At 47.3% G+C, this 22,926-nt stretch overlaps 2 protein-coding genes across 6 annotated transcripts in view; both read right to left on the bottom strand.

The window, feature by feature from the left end:
• Positions 1-145: 145 nt before the first annotated feature.
• LOC134038854 (vacuolar protein sorting-associated protein 37B-like) lies at positions 146-3,292 on the bottom strand. Its single transcript, XM_062484468.1, has 4 exons — positions 3,097-3,292; positions 1,610-1,781; positions 1,045-1,127; positions 146-823 (listed from the first exon to the last, which is right to left on the bottom strand). Exons 1-4 carry the CDS (start codon positions 3,208-3,210, stop codon positions 425-427), a joined length of 768 nt encoding a protein of 255 aa, XP_062340452.1. The 5' UTR covers positions 3,211-3,292; the 3' UTR covers positions 146-424.
• A 307-nt stretch (positions 3,293-3,599) lies between these two features.
• Positions 3,600-22,926, bottom strand: part of LOC134038625 (electrogenic sodium bicarbonate cotransporter 4-like) — a 22,807-nt gene continuing 3,480 nt past the window's right edge. Inside the window, exons 3-27 of one of the 5 annotated variants that reach the window (XM_062484112.1) lie at positions 20,307-20,436; positions 19,759-19,919; positions 19,423-19,584; positions 18,496-18,603; positions 17,224-17,279; positions 14,893-15,050; positions 14,440-14,527; positions 14,197-14,351; positions 13,968-14,093; positions 13,596-13,770; positions 13,167-13,300; positions 12,829-13,009; positions 12,623-12,713; positions 11,782-11,813; positions 10,839-11,030; positions 10,053-10,166; positions 9,728-9,889; positions 9,134-9,312; positions 8,956-9,028; positions 8,793-8,861; positions 8,539-8,712; positions 8,152-8,325; positions 7,507-7,618; positions 6,899-6,948; positions 3,600-4,631 (exon numbers count right to left, since the gene is read on the bottom strand). In XM_062484112.1, the coding sequence (XP_062340096.1) occupies positions 6,947-6,948; positions 7,507-7,618; positions 8,152-8,325; positions 8,539-8,712; positions 8,793-8,861; positions 8,956-9,028; positions 9,134-9,312; positions 9,728-9,889; positions 10,053-10,166; positions 10,839-11,030; positions 11,782-11,813; positions 12,623-12,713; positions 12,829-13,009; positions 13,167-13,300; positions 13,596-13,770; positions 13,968-14,093; positions 14,197-14,351; positions 14,440-14,527; positions 14,893-15,050; positions 17,224-17,279; positions 18,496-18,603; positions 19,423-19,584; positions 19,759-19,919; positions 20,307-20,436 (3,008 nt within the window). In that variant the 3' untranslated portion in view covers positions 3,600-4,631; positions 6,899-6,946. Of the gene's footprint in view, positions 6,463-6,514; positions 6,949-7,506; positions 7,619-7,670; positions 7,936-8,151; positions 8,326-8,538; positions 8,713-8,792; positions 8,862-8,955; positions 9,029-9,133; positions 9,313-9,727; positions 9,890-10,052; positions 10,167-10,494; positions 10,609-10,838; positions 11,031-11,781; positions 11,814-12,622; positions 12,714-12,828; positions 13,010-13,166; positions 13,301-13,595; positions 13,771-13,967; positions 14,094-14,196; positions 14,352-14,439; positions 14,528-14,892; positions 15,051-17,223; positions 17,280-18,495; positions 18,604-19,422; positions 19,585-19,758; positions 19,920-20,306; positions 20,437-22,926 lie in introns of those variants that run through there. The other 4 variants (XR_009932667.1, XR_009932666.1, XR_009932668.1 and 1 more) reach the window with 4 other exon arrangements.

Here is a 22,926-nt window from a genome sequence, read left to right as displayed (position 1 = left end):
CTAAACATACAAGGGCCGGGTTTCCCAGATTCGTTAAGAAGCTCTTAACGCCAAGAGCTTCTTAACGCTCCTAAGAAGCTCTTAGCTTCTTAACGAATCTGGGAAACGCGGCCAAGATCTGTAGCACCCCCTGTTACCCACACAGTCCTGCAAGTTACCACCAGTTACCTTATGTACATTATAAAGGAGACAGCATTGGGTGTTCCTGTATAAATAATAAATAGTCTCCAGAAAGCATACATACAAAATTGTGAACCCCTCGTTCACAATACAGATAAATTAGGTTAGAGTGAGTTCTCAGGGCACCGCTCAGCTTAGATATCCATGTATTTTGACGCCAGCAAGGAATCTATGGGTCGAAGCCTCATCCTGTGTCTTCTAAGTAGAAAGTTAGTCACCGTTCCCTGAATCCCCCCCCCCCTCCTCATTGCATTATGAAGCCAGTTCGGGGGGGCAGGTGCACAGACGGGGAGGGATGCTGTGAGACTGCTGGGGTGTAGGGCTGCTGCATGTAAGGGTAGCCTGTGGAAGCCAGGCCGGGGAAGAGGTGAGGTGGGTGTGGAGCAGCCTGTGTGTAGAGGGGCGAAGGCGAGCCGTTGGTGTAGGCAGATGGAGAGGTGGGAAGGTCCGGGGGTCGGGTGGACAGCGATGGGATGTTGGTGGAGGTGCTGCTCTGGGGGAGTCGGCTGAGGCCTTTCAGCACATGCTCTCTGAGTTTGTCGATTTTGACCCGGCGGAGGTGGGCTAGATAGCGCCTCCTCTGGTAATCTTCGATAAAGCAGTCCAGAGAGACATCTCCGTCCAGAAAGGCGTCTGCCATGTTCTGTGGAAAAAAACAGATGAGATTCCATAAAAACATGCCGTCACAGGGCAGTAGATTCGTTTACAAAATGTGGGTGGAGCACATTTTATCGATAACTGAGAATGCGACCATTAAATATAACTTTCTTAATAAAATGTGTGTGTGTGTGTGGGGGGGGGGTAGCGAGTGTAGATCAGGCAGTTTGTGTGTATGCATGATGTATCTCCAATCATGTGAATCACCTCAGTCTCTTCCTCAATCTTGGCTCCTTCCGCCTGCAGTAACGCCAGATGTATGTCCAGAGAACTGTTTCCTGAGTTGTGGTCTATGACAAACAGACAAACTGTCTCAATACCAAAACAACACTCCACAACATCCATAAATCAATGAAAGTAACATGGAGAAGCAGTTACCGTATTTTTCTCGATTAAACGCCGCCCTCAAATAAACGCTGCCCTCAAATAAACGCTGCACCAAAAATGAACATTGTGTAATAAATGCCGCCACGTTTAATCGAAGAAATACAATATATCGACCAGATTGCTTGACAGGTGAAAAACAAACAAAGGACAGGTTCCATCCGCCTTCAGCGTCAGATATCAGCAAACCAACACAGGCATCCTCATTACCGCAAAGAACCAGCAAAACCAGTTCAGCCTACAAAGGTTCTTCCCAATGACCCACAAGAGTACGAGACCGATAATATCTCTACAGTCACGGATCTATACATGAGCCTATTCAAGGTGTCCCCTTTTATGGACTTGATCCAAGTGTGGATTTCCTCATTCCTTTCTCCGGATGGTTTACCTAGTGTGGACTTGCGTAGCTGGTAGTTGTCGTAGAGGTCCTGTAGGTGGCGGTAGAGTTTGGTCAGGTGGTTCTTCTGGTTCTCCAGACTGGGCTGCAGGTGTAGGTTCTGTTCTGCTAGACTCCTGTTACTGGCCAGAGTGACCTCCTTCACCTGCTGAACCTGTAGCATCTACCTCACATCAATGGGGGAGACAGGGAGGGTTAAAAAGCATGAAGAAAGCAAGTGTTTTGTCATGTCCTATAGACATTACATTACATTAACCCTCGTGCTGCCTTCGGGTCACATGACCCAAAGGTTCATAACGAACCATCGTTGTGTTTACCCAATTTTACCCAATACAAAAACAAATTAAAATAATTTTCTTTTAACCTTTGCAATGTGGGGGGTCTGAGACAGCCTAGCTGTTAAAAGAAAATGCTTCACTTTGTCTTTGTATGCGGTAAATTTGTCGCAATACGACGGTGGGTCACAATGACTGATGGGTCAGAATGACCCGAAGATAACACAAGGGTTAAGTCATTTAGCAGACGCTCTTATCCAGAGCGACTTACAGTAAGTACCGGGACATACCCCCCGAGGCAAGTAGGGTGAAGTGCCTTGCCCAAGGACACAACGTCATTTGGCACGGATGGGAATCGAACTGGCAACCTTCTGATTACTAGCCCGCTTCCCTAACCGCTCAGCCACCTGACTCCCTGACAACATATAGACAACATTAATATTGACATTGTAAAAGCTTGGTTAAAAAAAAACCCACGATGCAGTGGGTTTTTTGTATAGTTGTACAATGTATAGTTTCATAAAATTGCTTGTGAAGCAATTTGTGTCGGGTGAGCTCTTGGTTTTTCTCGTGGCAGAGATAACTGATGGTGAGTAAACATTTTTATCTGAGAAATCTATCCTGGGCAAACAGAATAGAGCACATTCAGTGTGACCCTACTGAACTCCCCAGTGGGCCAGTAATGAGCTGTGGTCAAGGTTAAACACCTAACCACAAGACCAGACCGGTCAGAGCCACGATGAGGTAAACAAGAAATCGTTAACTGCTGTGATTAGCCTACTCATTCTTGATCGGGGAAAAACTGTTGACTTTATGAAATATAAACAATGGTTGACATGACACCAAAGCGTCTTTGTTATCAGTAGACTGCATTGCGATGAACTATGCTGTGAGTGTGTGCAGCTAATCTGACAGAGGCGTTCTTGCTCGTTTGACAGCAGCAGATTGACTAGATAACCATAATTTGGGACATCCTTCAATATATAGCAAACTCGCCACTGCACTTTGCGTGTTAGTGAGTTATACTACAGCGAAATTAAGACATCATTGCTGTTGAACTTTAGCTAAGATTTAAGTCATTTGTAAGACTGCAATACTGTGATGTAGAAAGCTAGTATAATTAGTTAAGCCATGTCGCTGGATAGCACAGTATGCTAAATTTAGTAGCTTGCCAAATGATTTAGTCCACACAATAGAGCTTACCTCATCCATTTCTTTCACGATACTGTTAAGCTTCTCGTCATCCTCAAGCAATTCGTTTAACTGTGTCATAGAAAAAGAACGAAATTTGTCGTTGAATTCGGCCATTTCTCCCATGATAATTTTATTTGTAGGTTTTCTTGTAGCTAGCTATTTGCAGTAGCTACACAGACAGAAGTACCTAGCAAGGGGGCACCAAACCCGGAAGTAAAGAGCGTTATTTTACATATCGGTGCATTCTGATGATGGATTCTCTATCCTCAGACAGAAACCACGGATGTTTATTTAATACATTTTTTTTTAAATCTTTCTTTTTTATTTGCAGATTCATATTACAATAGAAAAGTACAAACATTGGAGAACAAACACCAAGAACAGGACACAATTACAATTTATTTAAAAGCTTTTTTATTGGAGATTTTTGAAGTGATGATAATACTTAACGTAAATCGGAGGCAAATACTTTACAGTGTTTGGACTTAAAGTATCTTGCTTTATGAATGTGGAGCAACCACGGATGTTCATGATGCAGAAAAAAAGTTTGTACTTATGGGTTGAGGTTGTATTGAGACACAAACCAGTCACAAACATGAGCTTCACACATCCACACAGGCAACCTTTTTTCAATGCTATTTTATTACTTTACAAGGATTTGCGTTTCTTTACAATCAGAAGTATTTACTCTCAATCAACATCGCACATTGAGCAGTCAAAGCACACACATTCACAAAGGCTTAGAGTGTATACAACAAAATACCTACTTAACTTTCCACTAAATGCAATAAACAACAATAAATGTTATATTTAATATTACAATGCAGGAAACATTTTGTATTAAGCTACGTAGTGTTAAGAAATGTATGTAGAATTAAAAGCTAAATTTTTGGTTGTTTCTCTTTCTTTCATCGTTCTTTTTACAAACCAGATCTAAACAAAGTATGAAGTGTATCTGTCCTTTCACGGAATCTAAAGGTACATTAAAGGTATATTAAATGGCAATTGTCTTACATAAATATGGTTGAGACCTGATTTTATAGACAAACTTGTTATATGTTCAGACCTTGTTAAGCTGTTGAGTTTGTCTCACTGCACATGCTGGTGAATCAGAATCAGGTGATGTCATTGTGGACTTCATAATCATTTTTCAGTATACCTGCCACTGTACGCACGGGTCATCGATTTGAACACAGGTAAATGTATCTAAACATAGGGTTCGACGATGGGATTTCCCTGTCCATTTAGGCTACAATACAGTTTCACTTCCCAGTTCCTGCAGCTGAGAATGAGATCTGCGGTATGTGTCGCTATGAGCATTTGACCTTTGGTACTGGTCACTAGGGTAATAGCTAATCCTGGGGGAGAGGGTTTGACCCCAGGGGTAAAGGTCAGACTCGTTGTCTGAATCCATCTGGATGTTGACCTGGGGCACAGGTGGGCGTGGTGGCAAGTGCTGTGAGGGTCGAGTATCTCCGGGGGAAACGCTCACCTGGGAGTGAGCAGGTGAGGGGGGGCAGGATATCTTCAGGTGCAGAGTGATTCTGAGGAACAGTGTTGGAACAGCCCAGGTTACACCTGCGTCTCTTTACTGAGCATGCATGCACACATGCACGTGCGCACACACACACACACACGGATACTCGCACGGACAAAAAGCACAACCAAGTTCAGACACAGTGGACTGCAAGGAAACAGGACACAGCAGGAGAGCAGGTAAGAACGTACAAAAGGAAAGACAGGTTGAATGGAAAAGTTTAGTGAAAGACAGAAAGGGAAAGATACAGGAATTAGGACATGTGATCATGAGGTGAATTACTTCATTGCTTGTGTTGTGAAAAACAAAAATAGATCTCATTATTAGTAAAAATCGTTTTTATTAACAAATATAAATGCTATAATTCTTCTATTTGTAATTCTTTTTTTTATACGAATTATTTACTAAATTAGCACTATTATCTCATATTATTTATTTTACTGCATTACTAGAAACAATTGTTTTCAAAGAAATACATCAACATCTATTATTTATAAAATGTAGTTATGTCAAAATTAAGACTGTATTGTTGAATTCAAGTTCTTATTTTGCCACAAAAATTACTTCATCAAACGTTCTAATCATCCTCCTTGAACAGCAATGCAAGAGCATGTACAAATTGTTTGCGCTAAACAGGACACCACCTCGCAACATAAAAGGAAAAACAAGTTTGCACAAATACATGCACATGCAAACTATTGATGTGTGAAGAAGCACACACACGTGCACACATCTTCCACTGAGTGGAGGGTGGGATACTGGAGCGCTAGGGTAGAGGACGCAGGAACAGGCGGAGACTGTGGATGGAAAGGGGGGCTGTGACACTATACAACGAGACGAAGTTTCAAACGAAAGCGTTAGAATGTAACGCAACATGTACACGCACAAAAACGCTTTGGCCCCTTGAAAAAGAAACAACCAAAATCACTACATTTTCATGTTAAACTGTCATCTGACTCTCCGTCATCTGACTGGCGGACAGAGCTGAGAAACGTCTAGTGTTTCGTTTTCACGGACAGACTTCAGTGAACACCGTGACCTGACGTCACCCACCCACAGACACCAGTGACAGGAACAGAGAGAGGCAGTGGGAGTTACAAAAGACCCTACTGGCTTTTCTCCAGATAAACCATCATAATATCCTCAGTATACATGACATGTATACTGAGCAATATACGTAATGCATTCAAAAGCGTTCCACCCCTGCCGTTCTCGTGACCACTGCTCTCTGTGGGATGATAGACTTCACGCTTAACAACACTTAACACACAACAAGATATAGAGGCCAGGCCTCATCAGAAGTCATAAATGTATATGAACGATGTATACGATAGAATTCACCCACGTTTAGTTAAGGAATAACTAAATCCATAGATCTGCATCAGTAGTTGAGCTAGTCTCTCTCCACCACTACATTCGGGTTAATAAGTACAACATAAATTGACAATTGTCAAACAAACAAAAACTTGGTTTGAGTGGCTTTGCTTTCCGCTGCATGCGGAGGGGAAGTGATAGAGCACCAATGGCTGGACTCACTGCCGAGGTATACCTGGGAAATCCATCCAATCACGTTGGCAGAAAATCTCTCTTCAGTCCTTGTTGATTTATGTTTATAATCTATAATTTAAGGTTGTTAGGAGGGCCTTACACTCTATGTTAAAGAATAAATATGTACATCTTTCTGGTGTTTCTGGTATTTACATAATTGTATGACCGGGTGGAAGGTCCTTTGCTGGGCAGTATGTTAATGTCATGTGTCATGACAGATAGACGATGGTTAAGAACAAGACATATGTACAAAGTGATTGACTAAAGGCGATACTTCATAAAACAACTACCTCTACCTCTACATCTTACAACATTACTTACTTATTTTACTGTTCGTAAAACATTTCCATGATACCGTGAATAGCCAGCGATCTCACTAGTTCTACGTGGCATTTTCAGATCTAGACATTAAACGCATGCTAAAAACAATGCCAAGAGATCCTACTGGTTAGCCGATGAGGGTAATACCTGGAAGCTACGGAGCGATCTATGAACGAAACTACCGTGATAAAACATTGAGACACACCAAGAGGCCTGGGCCTTAATCTGGGGGTGGTGATTCTGTACAGGAGTGCATGTGCGTTTGTGTATCTGAGTGTGAAGATGCGAGGTTAAGGTCAGTAGTTGTAGAATTTGTCCAGCTGGCAGTGTGCGCCCCAGTCGGTGTGTGTGTCAGGGGGGGTCATCAGGTCGCTGTAGGGTACGTGCAGTTTGAGCACACAGTACCTGCGGTCCAGCTCTGCATCGTCAGGAACGCTGGAGTAAGGGTTCTTGTCCTGTAAACAAATAAACAAACAAACACATGCACACAACAACCATGTCATGGGCGTACGGCGGACTGTGAAAAATACGGAAGAACAGACACACAGATTGAAGGGGTTGATGGGAGGAGGAATGGGGGAGGAGTGAAGGAGACCTTCTAGTCTAGAGTCTAATCCTTGCTGGCAAAACGACTCTGGCTTGTTTCAAAACCATATGAAAGCACAGTTACAATTATGTTGCATGGCAGTGACTTCACAGCAGTGGCATCACAGTAGTGACATCACAGCGACACTGTCGGTACGACGATGGCAGAAGCTGTCCTAGACCACATGACCTCCTTAGTGGTCAGATGTTTGCAGTTATCTTGTCGTGACAAGACAACAGGAAAATAAACAAGGACCTAGATTTGTGGTCAGAGGCAACTCCTACCATAAACTCTTTCTACACGACTACATCTGTGGCACACACTAATGGCACAAAAAAAAAGAAGATAATTGAACCCTGTCAACGGGCTGCAGTAAACACAAGACACCACAGGGGGCGGTAGAGGAGAAGACTGGGTGCTTACTCACAGTCAGAGGCTGGGGTTGGGGTGGGAGGAGTTACAGAGGGTGGAGTCGTGTCCGTAGGCGGGTTCAAGGCCTCCATGGGAATCTTCACTGGAGGAGGGGGGGGACTCTTGGGCTGAGTGACGGAGGGAGGAGCCAATCAACATGCCAGAAGGACACATGGGGGAGGGTCTCAGCACAGACACAAACGAGACGCATGTCAACAGCCCGCGTTCACAAGCAGCCCAGGAAAATTCAGTGAAGGGAAAGAGGAAGAAAGAGGGGGGTTGGAGGGTAAACGATCTAAGGACTTCGAGAACTTCGGCCTAGGGACTTTAAGAACAGAACTCGGAGGGAACTGGGTGGTGCTGGCGTGAGGTCAGGGGACAGACAGAAGGTCCACACAGACAAACAGACTGTAGTAAGGGGTAATACAGTGCCTTTTCAGCAACACTGTGGGGACAGAAAGGAGAAACGTATTAGTCAGAGATCACAGACCGAGGGCTGACACATTCACAACAGATGGAGCGACACACAGAAACCCTGCACACGCCATTTCCCTCCCTCCTACACATCCTTCCGTTGTCAGACACGTGTGTGTTTGTGCGTGCGCGCGTGTGTGTACGTGTCTCTACTATCATGCCCGCCTGCCTAGCGGTAACCCCCTACCTCCTCGTCGCTCTCTGGGTCTGCTCCTTTCTTGTCTTTATTTTTGCTCTTCTTGTTTTTCTTCTCGCCATCCTTCTTCTTGTCTTTCTCCGGCAGGATGTCGTCCAGCCAGGCTAGGTCGTGCTGGGAGAACATGAAGTCCAGCATCTTCCTCACCACCATGAGGCCCAGGATCTGCCCGCAGGAGTCAGGGAGGCTCCAGTTACACTCAGGACATGATCACACACACACCCTACCTCTCTTTATACCACACACACACACCCTCCCCCACCCTACCTCTTTTTATACCATACACACACACTCACATCCCACACTCACAGTCGGTCACACACACACACACACACACACACACACACACACACACACACACACACACACAGGCCTCACCATGATGGGAAAGATGATAGCGGCCACGGTGGACTTGAGGATCCAGAGGACGGCCAGACAGATGACCTGGACCAGGGTGAAGAGGTGGACTCGTCTGAGAGGAACATGGCGCAGGAAGGAGAAGTCTGGCTGGTGCTTGGCTGGCATCAGATACAGCTTGATACGCTCCCAGAACTGCAGCAGGACAGGAGGGCTGTCAGTATACACACATACACACACATGTAGTCACACAAATAGACACACAGAATACATACCTGGATGCCACTGAGGGAAGCCACGCCCATGTAAAGGAACACTCCATAGAGAACAGGCATGGGGATGTACTGAGGGAACACAACGACACAGTTACCACACACACACACACCTCCCCTCGCCACCACGCCGTGACTACAGAGGTCAAACCTCTTACAGACTCACCTGTAGAACCGGAGCCAGGAAGATGGACACTCCAGTCAGGACGAACACTAGAATGCCTGTCAGTCTCTGCTCCCTGGTGGAAGATGAACAAAAAACACAACTTACAGTCTGATGATTGCACACACACACACACACACATACACACACAGTGTGTGTCCATCAAGCATCCTGCGCTCACCGGACCCCCAGGAACTGGGGCTGCTCCCCAGGGGCGCTGGACTCGCTCTCCATCTTCAGAGAGTCGATGTGGGCGATGGAGATGACGGTGGCGGCCACGTACCATGGCAGGCCCATGAAGGAGCAAGCGGCCATCAGGACGCCCACCCAGAACAGGTCCAGGTGGTACCCACAGCCCTTCTGTTGGGTGTGACGGAGGGAAGAAAAGAGAGGGTTTTTCCAGGCCGGTGGAGGGACACTGAATGCATTTGAGTGCTTCAGGCACGCTGCGTGTTTTTTTAATCATCCTGCATTCGTTGATACGGATTGAATTAGTGCTCATTATAACATATCGACGCAAAGAGTGATACCAAAAGCGAGATTATAGCAATGTTGCGTTAATACAGCAGTCCTGTGTCCCGTGCTTGTCTGGCCGTCGCGTGTGGTTCATGGTTGTGTTCAAGTTCAAGTCTTTTATTGTCAGATGCACAGAACAACACAGGGTCAGACGGGGCACTGAAATTCTTAGGACAAGACAACGCAAAGCAACCTGGCATAACATAACATAGAAGTACTCAATGGTGTATAAGTGTGTGGTTGAGGCCCGGTCGCGGACCTTGAGTTTGTTTTCTTTGCGGTTGACGATGACGGCGCTGATCTGCTGGTCCATGAAGATGAGGATGGTGACGAGCAGAGCCGGGACAGAACTCGCCACGTAGACCCACCACGGGTTCTTACCGAACGGCATCACGAGCCAGCCGCGGTCTGGGCGCGTGGGCTGTGGAACACACACACACACAGGTTCTTAACTGTGTTCCGTCTAACCCCAAACCCCTGTGAATGTGCAGACATGCAAACATGTTGAGGAAACTGATAGAGTTGTAGTTTGTGGATTATTACACGCAGACAGACGCAAAAGCATGTCGATTTGGAATAGATACCTTGAACTCTGTTGGAACAATGAGTTTGGGAGTTTTGAGCCCAATCAACATATCCAGACCCACAAAGGTCATGATTGACATGAAGATAGAGAAATCACTGATCAGCTTTCTTAGCTGTAGTCCCACCCACAGACAAGAGAAAGTGTCAGACATACAGGACACAAACAGGCCGACAGACAGACAGACAGATAGAGCATAAAACAGAGATTGAGAAAAAAAGAAAGAAAAACAAAGAAAAGAAAGAAAAAGAAAGTTAAGGCACTGCATTCTAGAATTTGTATTTGGCAGTTTGAGATTGCTTGAGAGCACTTTCTGCATGTTGATTTTACCTATCAGGTTTATCTATCAGATCTGACAAGGAGAGACTGAAGGGGAGACCCCACTGGTAGAGACACACAGGGCAGGAGCAGAGGAGAAGCAGAGAAGGGGCGGAGGACGAGACCTTTATCTCAGTAGGAACGTGCAGTTTGGGAGTGTCCAGGCCTAGCAGGAAGTCCAACCCACAGAAGGCCAGGATGGAGATGATGATGGAGAAATCACCAATCAGGCAACGCAACTGGATCCCAGAGAGGAAGGGGTGGTGGGTGGACGACGGGAAAGATAGGGGGGGTGGGTTCAGGGTAGTAAACATGCATGAATAGGACTAAATCCTTAAGCGTTTGAGGCCTTTCGGTGTAACGTTTCACATTTAACAGAAGCTTTCACCCAAAGCAACATACAGTAGGAAGGATAAGAACTTGCAACTTAAGCTATTACCCACATTACCCCCACGCCAGTGAGCTGTACCTTGGTGGGAAAGTAGCGGCTGAACTTGAACTTCTTGAGGGAGACGGTCATGGAGTATGTGCCGAAGAACAGGATGAAGGACATGAGGGCCAGGTCTGGGACGTACTTACAGGAGTTCCCCACCAGGGCGCCTCCATACTTCACACACTCCTTCTTGCTTAGCTGACTCCAGTCCAGCCCTGTGAGGTTATACTACAGACGGAGAGAGACAGGGAGGGAGGGAGGGAGGGAGGGAGGGAGGGAGGGAAGGAAGGAAGGAAGGAAGGAGGGAGGGAGGGAGGGAGGGAGGGAGGGAGGGAGGGAGGGAGGGAGGGAAGGAAGGAAGGAAGGAAGGAAGGAAGGAAGGAGGGAAGGAGGGAAGGAGGGAAGGAGGGAGGGAGGGAGGGAGGGAGGGAAGGAGGGAGGGAGGGAGGGAAGGAGGGAGGGAGGGAGGGAGGGAGGGAAGGAGGGAAGGAGGGAGGGAGGGAGGGAAGGAGGGAAGGAGGGAAGGAGGGAAGGAGGGAGTAGTAGATCAAGAGGGAGGGAGGAAGGGAGGATGCAGGTATGTGGAGGAATACAACAGGGGAGTGACAAGAGAGATGGAAGCAGAGAGATAACAGAGAAAGAGAGAGGATAACAAGAGAAGAGAGAATACAGACCAGTGCAGAGATAGGAGCCGACGCCATAGGGAGACCAGGACTGGCCTAATGAGGCCTGCCACCTGGGCCCACTAACCTCAACACCCAGCTACAGCTAGCTACTCTTAAGTCACAACTCAACAGGAACAGGAACTAGCTACTTTCACACTGGACTACATTGTTAAAAAACGGTATAAGACATCAATTAAGTTAGGGTTAGGGTTAACCTAACCCGAACCATAAGCCTAACCCAAAATAAATTTTATTCGCAGATGTTATTTTAAATAACGTATCAGACATACTATGACGCAGCTCCAGTCACTTACCAACAGAGTCATGTTGTCATCTGCTAGTAGGGCTGAAACATTGAAGCCCATTGCAGCCGCTGTAACAAACAGAAGACAAAGAAACAGAAAAGAAAGTAAGTTTGATAACAATCCATACAAGGAAGAAGATCTGCCAACTTGGGAGATGGGAGTCAGATGGCTTGGCGGTTAGGGAATCGGGCTATTAATCAGAAGGTTGCCGGTTCGATTCCAGTGTCCTTGGGAAAGGCACTTCACCCTACTTGCCTCGGGGGGAATGTCCCTGTACTTACTGTCAGTCGCTCTGGATAAGAGCGTCTGCTAAACGACTAAATGTAAACTTAAAACAGAAATAAATCCCGAGCTTGGTTTGCTTTCTACAACTGGCTTAACGTTACAGCTTTCCTATCTCATAAACCCGTCTGTCTTGTCTGGCATACATCGTCCAGGCAGCGAGTGCTGACACCATGCCTGTCTCATAGTGACGGACCAATCAGAGGTGTCGTTAGTGAGAACTGCATGCTGGGTACTTACTCAGCCAGACAGCAGCCAGAGAGTGGAAGAGAGGCAGAAACAGACAGCACACACAAATCAGTTACAGTAGTCAGAGAAAGAACAGACACAGCAGGAAACAATCAACCAAAGAGTCAGAATCAGAATCGTCAAGTAAGTGTTCACAAACAAGGAATTTACTGTGGTGGGCGCAGGTGTATACAGAAAAACATATAATAGTCCACAATCCAATTTTTACACAAAGTTCATAGCTAGTATAGGAATCTAGTTGTGTCTAGGGGAAGCCAAAGTTCCCCTCCCCCCTAAGAGGGAGGGTAGGAGGGGGTGAAAGACGAAGAACGACACTCACCCTGGTCCGGAGCGATGCATTCACACCTGTAGGACGTGACATAGTCCGGCTTGAAGCCACGGTTGATTGGGTAGTACTTGAAAGATCCCGCCTACAATGAAACACCACGATCCAATCAACAATAAATGCGTAGGAGACGAGCCAGATCGTTCCCTGTGCTGTGAGTGGTGCGTGATAGTGTGTGTGTGTGTGTGTGTGGAACACACCATCTTCTTAATGGCGTCGGAGATGAAGATGAAGGAGATGAGGCTGGAGAAGCCTTCCTCCGTGAAGCGGGTGATGTACTTGATGATGTAGCTGGCGTCCGTGGCAACCAGGATCAGACACTGGAGGCAGGAGTGCAGCCCGATCCACAAACGCAGCTCCATGTAGTCTATGCTGTTAGACCTGAGGGTGGAGGGAGAGACACACACACACACACACACACATCAAACATCACTGCAATCACATTTATAAGTTAAAACCATGAGTAACCGTGAGTAGGATCTACGTGTATTTCCCCGATCTCCGTGAGCTCCTGCGTGTGTGCGTGTGCACGGCTCACTTGCTAAACTCATAGAGCAACTTCTCGAAGATAAGGATGGGCCCGGTGGAGCTGAGGATGATGAGGGGCTGGCCTCCGAACAGGCAGAAGACAGTCCCCGCCAGAGCTGTGCCCAGGAAACTCTCCATCACCCCCTGAGACCGGACAGGGGATCACAAAACACCATCACGCTTTCATCGGCTCGGAAACCAGGAAGACCATGGACCAGGAAGACCATGGACCAGGAAGACCATGGACCAGGAAAATGAACTTGGGACAAAGACACGAGACCTGGACCAAGGAGACAAGACATGGACCAGGAAAACCAGACCTGGACCAAAGAGACCAGACATGGACCAGGAAAACCAGACATGGACTAAAGAGACCAGACATGGACCAGGAAAATCAGACATGGACCAAAGAGACCAGGCTCTGGGCGTGCTTCTCTACCTGGTAGTTGTCAGTTGCGTCTCCTAGCAACCCTCCAAAGGTGATGGCGTTAGTGATGCAGCCCAAGTAGATAAATAGCACGGCTGAGATGGACTGGATGTGGAAGCCCTCGTAGAAATCGCTAGGGATCCACGGCCCTTTCCTCTTGATGTCCAGCCACAGGCCTCCACAGAACCTGCCGACACAAGCAGAGCAGACATGCTGCAGCACCTCAACCAATCAGGATCATGGTCCCCAGGTGGTCCCCGCAACCTGAACCAATCAGGATCATGGTCCCCAGGTGGTCCCCGCAACCTGAACCAATCAGGATCATGGTCCCCATGTGGTGCCCATACTCAGTGAGATGGTGAAATGATCCCAGTTTTCCCATACCTTCCGGTGAAGGCCAGCTCCTCTCCCAGTTCGTGGGGGGCGGGCATCTCCTCGTCCTCCCCACCCCCTGCACCCCCGGCCGCGCCGTTCACCTTACCCAGCTCGTTCAGGTTTAACACAGACTTCCTGTCGCCAGGGGAACCGGGAATAGTTTACACAGGGTTATTTTAAGAATAAAACAACCAAAATGTAAGGTTTCTGTTTGGTCGTCGAGAGGCACTTCTCCAACCTCATGTCAGCCGAGGGAACTTTCTTGGGGGGCTCGATGCGGATCTTGGGGTCCCATTCCCCCGGAGGAAGGACGATCACTTCGTCCAGGAACTCGTCGATACCGGCGATCAGATCATCACGGTCTCTCGCTTTATACGCCACATCACTGAACAGCTGAGGACACACACACACACATTGTGAACCATCATGGAGCTGATGTGTGTGTGTGTGGAGTGGGCAGGAGGTCTTTAGGCTTACTCACATCGTCCACCATGAGCGTAGCAATAGCTCTGCCGATCTCATTGTAGGCCTTGGCTTTGCCGTGAGGACCCAGCAGGACGAACAGAAACCTGCCAGAAGAGAGGAGCAGAATATTCCCGACCAGTGTCAATGTACGCCACACAAATACACACACACACATCTGCACACACACACGGAATTGTTTTACCATCCTAGTGAGGTCACTCCCATTCAAAATCATGCTATCTCTAACCCCTAACCCTTAACCCTAGCCTCAACCTTAATCCTTAATGTAATTCCGACCCTAACACTAATTCTAACCCTAAACCCCCTAAACCCCCTATAATTAAACACTTGAAAGTTGTGGGGTCCATGAAAAAGGTCAAGTTTTTCTTGAAATAGTTTACTAATCTTCTGGGGACTTCTGGTTCACACAACAGAAGTAAAACAAAACCAAGCACACACACACACTCACCTGGTTGGAACGGGGACCTCAGTCAGGCCTCCCAGAGTCGTGGCTTGAGCCAAACGCACAAAAGACACAAAGGGTTTGTCCAGGAAGTCCACCTCTCCGATGAGGACGTTTGAGGCCTCGGCATCGCGTGGGATCTTCTTCATGAACTTGTTCTTGAGCTGAGAGAGAGAGAGAGAGAGGAGGGAGCCGTGAATCTTGTCATTACACACCACGTCAGATGAGTCAGTGCCAACGTCATTTACCACCAGCATTCCCACCAGTGTGTGTGTGTGTGTGTGTATGCTCTTGCGTGTGAACGTGTGTGTCCTGATGAGAGCAGGTGACATGAGGAAGTGATCGGGACTCGTGGAAACACATATCACCACTGAGTTACGTAACACTGGAAGTTCCTCAGGCACAGTTACGCAAGCAAATTGATCACTGATCTATACCCTGGGTCTGATCTGATCTCTGCTCGCATGTGACACCAGAAACATGAGGCAAACACACACAGAACACACACACCGGCACTGATTGCACCTAAACACACGCAAAACCTCATGAGTTATATGCTTCACCATTTTCTCTCTCTCTCTCTCTCTCTCTCTCTCTCTCTCTCTCTCTCTCTCTCTCTCTCTCTCTCTCTCTCTCTCTCCCCTCTCTCTCTCTCTCTCTCCCTCTCTCTCTCTCTCTCTCTCTCTCTCTCTCTCTCTCTCTCTCTCTCTCTCTCTCTCTCTCTCTCTCTCTCTCTCCCTCTCTACACCTAGCACGTGGATGTGGAGTGGTTGGTGCTTAGGTCAAAATCCCCGTAATCGGTTAATACCGCATTCAGAGTCAAATCATTTACGCCCCCCCGATCCCTCTCCTGCCTTGTTCCAGTCGGGTCGTTCCTTTAAGCAGGGGGCAGCTTTACAGTAGAATGCAGCACCAACAGCAGAAGTTAGTTAGTGGGGAGTTTCCTGGAAGTGTTGCCACTCAAATGAACTAGCCCCACAGCTAAGAACATCTACACACACTGTGGACAATCTCTGCATGCCGAGGATGTTTGAGGATATCAGGGTCTCAGGATGTCTGTGTGGGTGTGGACGTCTCGTAGGTGTGTGTGTATGTGTGTGTATGTGTATGTGGTTGTATGTGTGTGTGTGTATGTTACTGACCAGCAGATCAAAGTGAGCTACGGGTGTCATGCCTCTCTGACGGGGAGAAACTAATTAAAGTAGAATCAGGCTGTTTGTGTGTGTGTGCGCGTGTGTGAGCGTGACTGTGTGTGTGAGTTGATGGTGTATTTGCGTGTTCAGTGTACCAGGGTGTCTGTGTGCTTTGAAGTTCCCAAACTTTGACAGCGATGGAGCAGTGGCATTCAATCTCAGCAGAGTCCAGCACCAACCCCCTCCAGCCCTTACCAACCCCCTCCACCACTCACCAACCCCCTCCAGCCCTTACCAACCCCCTCCACCACTCACCAACCCCCTCCAGCCCTTACCAACCCCCTCCACCACTCACCAACCCCCTCCAGCCCTTACCAACCCCCTCCACCACTCACCAACCCCCTCCACCCCTCACCAACAGACCAACCCCTTCCAAGCCCTGACCGACAGACCCGACTTCATCCACCCACCTGGCACACAGCTAAAGGAAAGGCAAGTGACTCTTATTACAAACGCTGCCCATCTTTGCTCTACCAGGAACAGAGGTGTGAAGGCCACAAAGTTTGGCTGGTATGAACAACAGAGGCTTAGAAGCAGAACACACACACACCCAGATGCATCTACACACACATACACACACGTACTTCAGCCAGGCAGTGACATGGATCAGAAGGATTAGGCAGCTAATGGAGTGTTAGATGACTTCACATCTCTGTACATTCCCCTCGGGGGCCCGTGAACACAACATTCCACATCTACCAGGGAACATGCCACACACACACGCATGCATGCATACACACACACACACACGAAGCCTGGGCGCAGATTTCAGATGTTCTGGTGTTAGCTCATGGAAGCGGACAGAAGCCTATTGTTACCAAAGCTTCCACATAGCTTAGTAGCTCCACTTCTCTTCCTGTTTCTTTCTATCTCTACTTCTGCACCGCACACGTGCCTTGCCTTCATCACACACACACACACGTGTTTACACACACACACACACACACACACACACACACACACACGTGTTTACACACACACACACACACACGTTTACACACACACACACGTTTACACACACACACACACACACACACACGCGCGTTTACACACACACGCACACACACACACGTTTACACACACACACGCGCGCGTTTACACACAAACACTTCAAAACAACCTCACAGAGCAAAAAGCGGAGTACCTGGTCGTTGCTGGGTGTGTCTGAAATGTCGTTCATGCTTCTGCTCTGAGCGTGGTCTGAAACACACAGCGTTTAAACATGAGACCTGGAAAACACGCTTGGAAGACGGCTGTCTTGTATACCTGGAGCTCACGTCGTATCTCGCTTCCTTATCTCTCTCCGCCGGATCATCTTAGCGCACATTCCTCGATTATTCAGAAAACTACATTATTTCAGACATGAGAAATATAGGGGAATCTGAATTCTGACTGGAGCTTAATCATGGATAAACTTGAGACTTCAAGCACCACTACGGATGCGTTCGCATGTTCTATTTGTGTTCTATTTGTATTGTATTTCTGTCTGCGTGAGAATTCAAACGTTCTCCTGAGTGATTGTACAGTTGTTTCTGTGTTGTATGTGCGTGTGAGTTCGAGAGAGAAGTTGCTCGTTCTGGATTTTCATGTGAGAGATTATATTATAATGAATAATTTCCCCCCAAAGCAGATTGGGCAACAAATTAAATAGAGAACAGAAAATACAAGAAAACAACCCGCGCTAATCCCCCCCCCCCCCCCCCCCCCTCCAACAAAATCAAGAAAAACCACCAAAGGAAAAGAAAAAAACCCAAATCTCTAAAACAAACACGCACATACATACACATAACGATCAAACATTCACATGGAATTTAGCTGTAATCAGAAAATCAGAAAAGAGAGATTGAAGGTTTAGTGTACAAGTGAGTGGATGAGAGTTTAAAAGAGTGAGAGGATGAAAGGATGAAAGAGTGAGAGGATGTGAGAGAGGATGAGAGTGAGAGGATGAGAGTGAGATGATGAGAGAGTGAGAGGATGTGAGAGAGAGTGAGGGTGAGAGGATGAGAGTGAAAGGATGATAGTGAGAGGATGAAAGAGTGAGAGGATGTGAGAGAGGATGAGAGTGAGAGGATGAGAGTGAGAGGATGAGAGTGAGAAGATGAGAGTGAGATGATGAGAGAGTGAGAGGATGTGAGAGAGACTGAGGGTGAGAGGATGAGAGTGAAAGGATGAGAGTGAGAGGATGAAAGAGTGAGAGGATGTGAGAGAGGATGAGAGTGAGAGGATGAGAGAGTGAGAGAATGTGAGAGAGGATGAGAGAGTGAGAGGATGAGAGTGAGAGGATGAGAGAGTGAGAGGATGAGAGTGAGAGGATGAGAGAGTGAGAGGATGAGAGTGAGAGAATGAGAGAGTGAGAGAGTGAGAGAGTGAGAGAGTGAGAGAGTGAGAGGATGAAAGAGATGAGTGTGGGACTCACGCAGGCGGCCGTAGCTGCCTGACTGGCGTGAGCGCAGGTCCTCGATGGAGCGGTTCATCCCAGACGCAGAGCTGGGAGAGCGGCTCAAGTTCACCTGAGGACTACGGCCTGACAGACACCCAGCACCACAGGGAGGGAGGGAGGGAGGGAGGAGGGAGGAGGAGGAGAGGGATGGAGGGAGGAGGGAAGAGGGAGGAGGAGAGGTGGAGGAGAGGGAGGGAGGGAGGGAGGAGGGAGGAGGAGAGGGATGGAGGGATGAGGAGAGGTGGAGGAGAGGGATGGAGAGAGGGAGGCAGGATGGAGGAGAGGGATGGAGGCAGGATGGAGGAGAGGGATGGAGGAGAGGGATGGACGAGAGGGAGGGAGGCAGGATGGAGGAGAGGGATGGAGGAGGTATGGAGGAGAGGTGGAGGAGAGGTGGAGGAGAGGAAGGATGGAGGAGAAGGAGGGAGGAGAGGTGGAGGAGAGGTGGAGGAGAGGGAGGATGGAGGAGAAGGAGGGAGGCAGGATGGAGGAGAGGGATGGAGGAGGTATGGAGGAGAGGAAGGATGGAGGAGAAGGAGGGAGGCAGGATGGAGGAGAGGTGGGAAAAGGGTACCGCAGGGAAGGAAGGAAAGAAGGAAGGAAGGGAAGAAGAAATGAGTGAAGTACAGAGGGCAAAGGAGTGGTAGGAAAGGAGAACCAATGGGGATAAACACATGACAGATAATGGAAGATGAAACAAAGAGTTTTCAAAGGAAGGAAGGAGAGGACGAGGAGAGGATTGAAGACGAGACGAGAAAAAAAAGGACATCAGTTGGAAAGCATCGGACGCCGCACAGATCGCTTTTATAAGAGCGGAGATTCAGCAGGTTAGTATGTCAGTGTCGTAGTTTGGTTGAGTTCACGGAGATAGGAAGACAAACGCGCCGACACACGAACACTCACTGGCAGGGGCCGGGGAGTTGGACGACTTGCCCATGTCTGCCAGGGAGCGGTGCATGGGCTTCTTGGTCTGGTGCCGATGTTTCCTCAGCAACACGAAGGTGATCTTCTCTCTCAACTCTTCACCAATCAACCCGTCTGCTATCTGGTGATCCACGATGTCATCTGGGGTCAAAGGTCAGGGGTCAGCATAGAGGCCAAGGTCAATCCAGAGTAATTCGGTTGGAAATACAGTGTGGTGCATATATGTTGGTTAGAGATGAACCAGGTTAGTGGAAGAAACACTTGAATAGTCAGCAGGGTGTGTTTGCTGGCTAACTGCAGCTGAGTCCAACTCACCGACAATCTGTGGAAGGGAGTACCCTTCCAGATCCAACAGAACACTACCAGTCTGCAGACATGTTCTCAGCTCAAACAGACTGTGTAAGGTCAGGGTGGAGACGTGAGGCTTGCTCCATCTCTCCCCTCCCTCCTCCACCTTCTCCTCAAACTTCACCCACCTAGAGGGAGGGAGGGAGGGACGGAGGGAGGGAGAGAGAGAGAGATAGAGAGGGAGGGAGGGAGAGATAGAGAGGGAGGGAGGGAGGGAGAGATAGAGAGGGAGGGAGGGAGGGAGGGAGAGATAGAGAGGGAGGGAGGGAGGGAGGGAGGGAGAGATAGAGAGGGAGGGAGGGAGGGAGAGATAGAGAGGGAGAGAGGGAGAGAGGGAGAGAGGGAGAGAGGGAGGGATGAAGAGATATTGATACTGTTATTGACTCAGAAGGATGATTGGCTGGGTGACTCATTGGTTGGTAGGGGATATTGAACTCAGCTAACATCCACATCTCTTCGTCCCCTCTGAACAGCCCCATCTGCGTGTGTGTGTGTGTGTGTGTGTGTGTGTGTACCTGGCGGACTCTTTCCACTCCAACTCCCCTCCCTCGTGTTGGAGCGTGTCCATCTCAGTGAAGATGGTGGGCGTCTGAACATCGTCATCATCTGCCAGGATGTAGCGCAGCCTCTCTGCCGCCGGGGACACTGGGAAACGTAGGCCAAACATCGACTGCCATCAACTGTCATCAACTGTCATAAACTGTCATCTCTGACATCACACTGCATGTTCACGCATAATGCAGTCTTGTTAATGGGAGTTGTTCATTGACTGACTAATAATGGTGTGTGTGTGTGTGTGTGTGCAGAGAGGGTATCTGACCCTCCTGTCAAAGTCCATTAAAATTCTCCAAGCCCCAGGGTCCTCAGAGCGAGAGAGAGAATGAGAGAGAGGGAGCGAGAGAGAGAGAGAGTGGGAGAGAGAGAGAGATAATTCAGTTGCATTCTGCCCTCCACCCCAATCACCAACCTCCTCCCTCTCCCACAAAGGCTTGAAACGGTCAGGGGTGCCGAACCACACCATGCATGTCATCCTGTGTCATTCATGTTTTCCCCACACACAGCCTCAGCCAATGATCTCCCTGAACCCAGCAACATACAGAAAGACAAGGGGATTGATCCTTGGGAATTTCATCTGTAACTATTTGAAACGCCACAAGCCATGTGTGATGTCAGGACACAATGTACACACAATATAAAGTGAAGTGTTCTGTCTATAATACCACAACACTGCTCAAAGACACTGCTAACCTTTACCCTGCACTTTCTGCGACAAGTAAAAAATGTGGTTTGTTTGTCTGTACTCTTTCAACCAAACATAACACAAAACACAAATCCCCCCAAACAAACATCACGCAAACGTTTTGACGTTTTTATGATTTGCTGTGGGATTAAATTAAGACGACAAAACAAGGGGGGAGCTTAATGAGTCTGCGAGGTTCTGTGGTAGACAAGCTGACCTGAATAGGGGAGTCAGGTGGCTGAGCGGTTAGGGAATCGGGCCAGTAATCAGAAGGTTGCCGGTTCGATTCCCGGCCGTGCAAATTACGTTGTGTCCTTGGGCAAGGCACTTCACCCTACTTGCCTCGGGGGGAATGTCCCTGTACTTCCTGTAAGTCGCTCTGGATAAGAGCGTCTGCTAAATGTAAATGTAATGTAAATGAATACTGCAACACTACAACAGCTCCTCTGAGAGTAACCACACTGGTCGATGCATTTACAGTTTTTCTCAATTGTTTACACACAAATACTGGTACTTGAGACACAATGACCACAACATGTAACTCATGCACCAACCCCATGAACCAATTCTGCTAAACTACAAGCACAATTCCTGCTTTACACTCAAATTGCAGTTCTAAAACACACTTTTTTCAAAACACTACACACAATTCTCTGCATTTGGCACAATTTTCATGAAGAAAATCTTTTGTTTTCACAAGGAACACACTGCCATTCAAATACGCATACTGACTCATCGCATGGACAAACACCTGTCACACAGTTTTACAATTAGCAATCAGAGCTTTAGCATAAAAGGGCAACAGGTGACCTTTTCTGTTTTTGAGCAATGGATGCCAACATTGGAAACAGAGGCAGAGGAGTGAGAGTAAGAGGAGGAGGACGGGGAGGACAAGGATGAGGAAGGCCAAGGACCATAATCTCTGATGAGATCCGAGCCGCTTTGGTTGACCATGTGGTCAACCATGGTCTAACAATGAGGGAGGCTGGGCAAAGAGTACAGCCAAATTTGAGCAGGTACACTGTAGCATCCATCATCCGGACTTTCCGAAATGAGAATAGGTAAGAAATCTACTACAAAATTGCAGTAGGCCTACTGCATATCAATACAGTACTCAATGAGTACAGTAGTACAGTATTGCCTGTGGACTGTTCTGTAGGACTGTAAAAATAAAGTATGTTTCAAGTATTTGGAAAATATATTCCTACTTTGTATTCCTACACAGTATTTACAGTATTTTACTATTTGTTTGGCAGAACTGAAAGATTACCAACACAAGGTGGTCGGGAACGTCTTTTGTCTCCTGAACAAGAAACTGAAATCATGAACATGGTCCTAGAAAATAACGCCTTAACATTACGGCAAATACAACGAAAAATTATAATGATGTAACTGTATACACTATACAGTAAATTATTATGTTGTTTTGTATGTAGACCACTGTATGTGCAACTTTGTGTTGGTTGGGATGTACACTGTGTACATTGTTTTTCTGGGAAAAATACGTAAAATAAATTTGTTACCGTGTATTTCTGTGTTCTGAGTATAAAGACAATATTCTCAAATATTTTACAACACACTTATGTATGTACTGTCTGTAGTAAGTTTAACACTGAACAAAAAAAGGCCTAACTCACTATGATGAATGAAGAAGAAGTGTTTTCATTCATCATTTGAATGAAAACACTTGAAAACACTTCATTTCATTCATCATAGTGTTTTACATTGAGCACATCAGTGTTCAAATGGTTCTTATAAATGTCTATTCATATGATGGTTTGTGTTTGTCATTTGAAAACAAAATACCATTTTGAGATTAAATAACATTGTTTTGAATGTTAAGTTTAATTTTGCAGGAGAAGTGAGGGGTTTTGCCCATTGTGTGTGTGTTTTTT

This window comes from Osmerus eperlanus, chromosome 18, assembly GCF_963692335.1.
Source record: "Osmerus eperlanus chromosome 18, fOsmEpe2.1, whole genome shotgun sequence".
Taxonomy (NCBI): domain Eukaryota; kingdom Metazoa; phylum Chordata; class Actinopteri; order Osmeriformes; family Osmeridae; genus Osmerus; species Osmerus eperlanus.
This window is presented reverse-complemented; position numbering and strand designations above follow the sequence as displayed.

Coding starts and splice junctions, on each gene's coding strand:
- LOC134038854 (XM_062484468.1), bottom strand. CDS start 3,210: ATGGGAGAAATGGCCGAATTCAACGACAAATTTCGTTCTTTTTCTATG. Junction 1,782..3,096: donor TCGTGAAAGAAATGGATGAG/GTAAGCTCTATT, acceptor GATGTGAGGTAG/ATGCTACAGGTTCAGCAGGT. Junction 824..1,044: donor AGATTGAGGAAGAGACTGAG/GTGATTCACATG, acceptor TTTTTTCCACAG/AACATGGCAGACGCCTTTCT.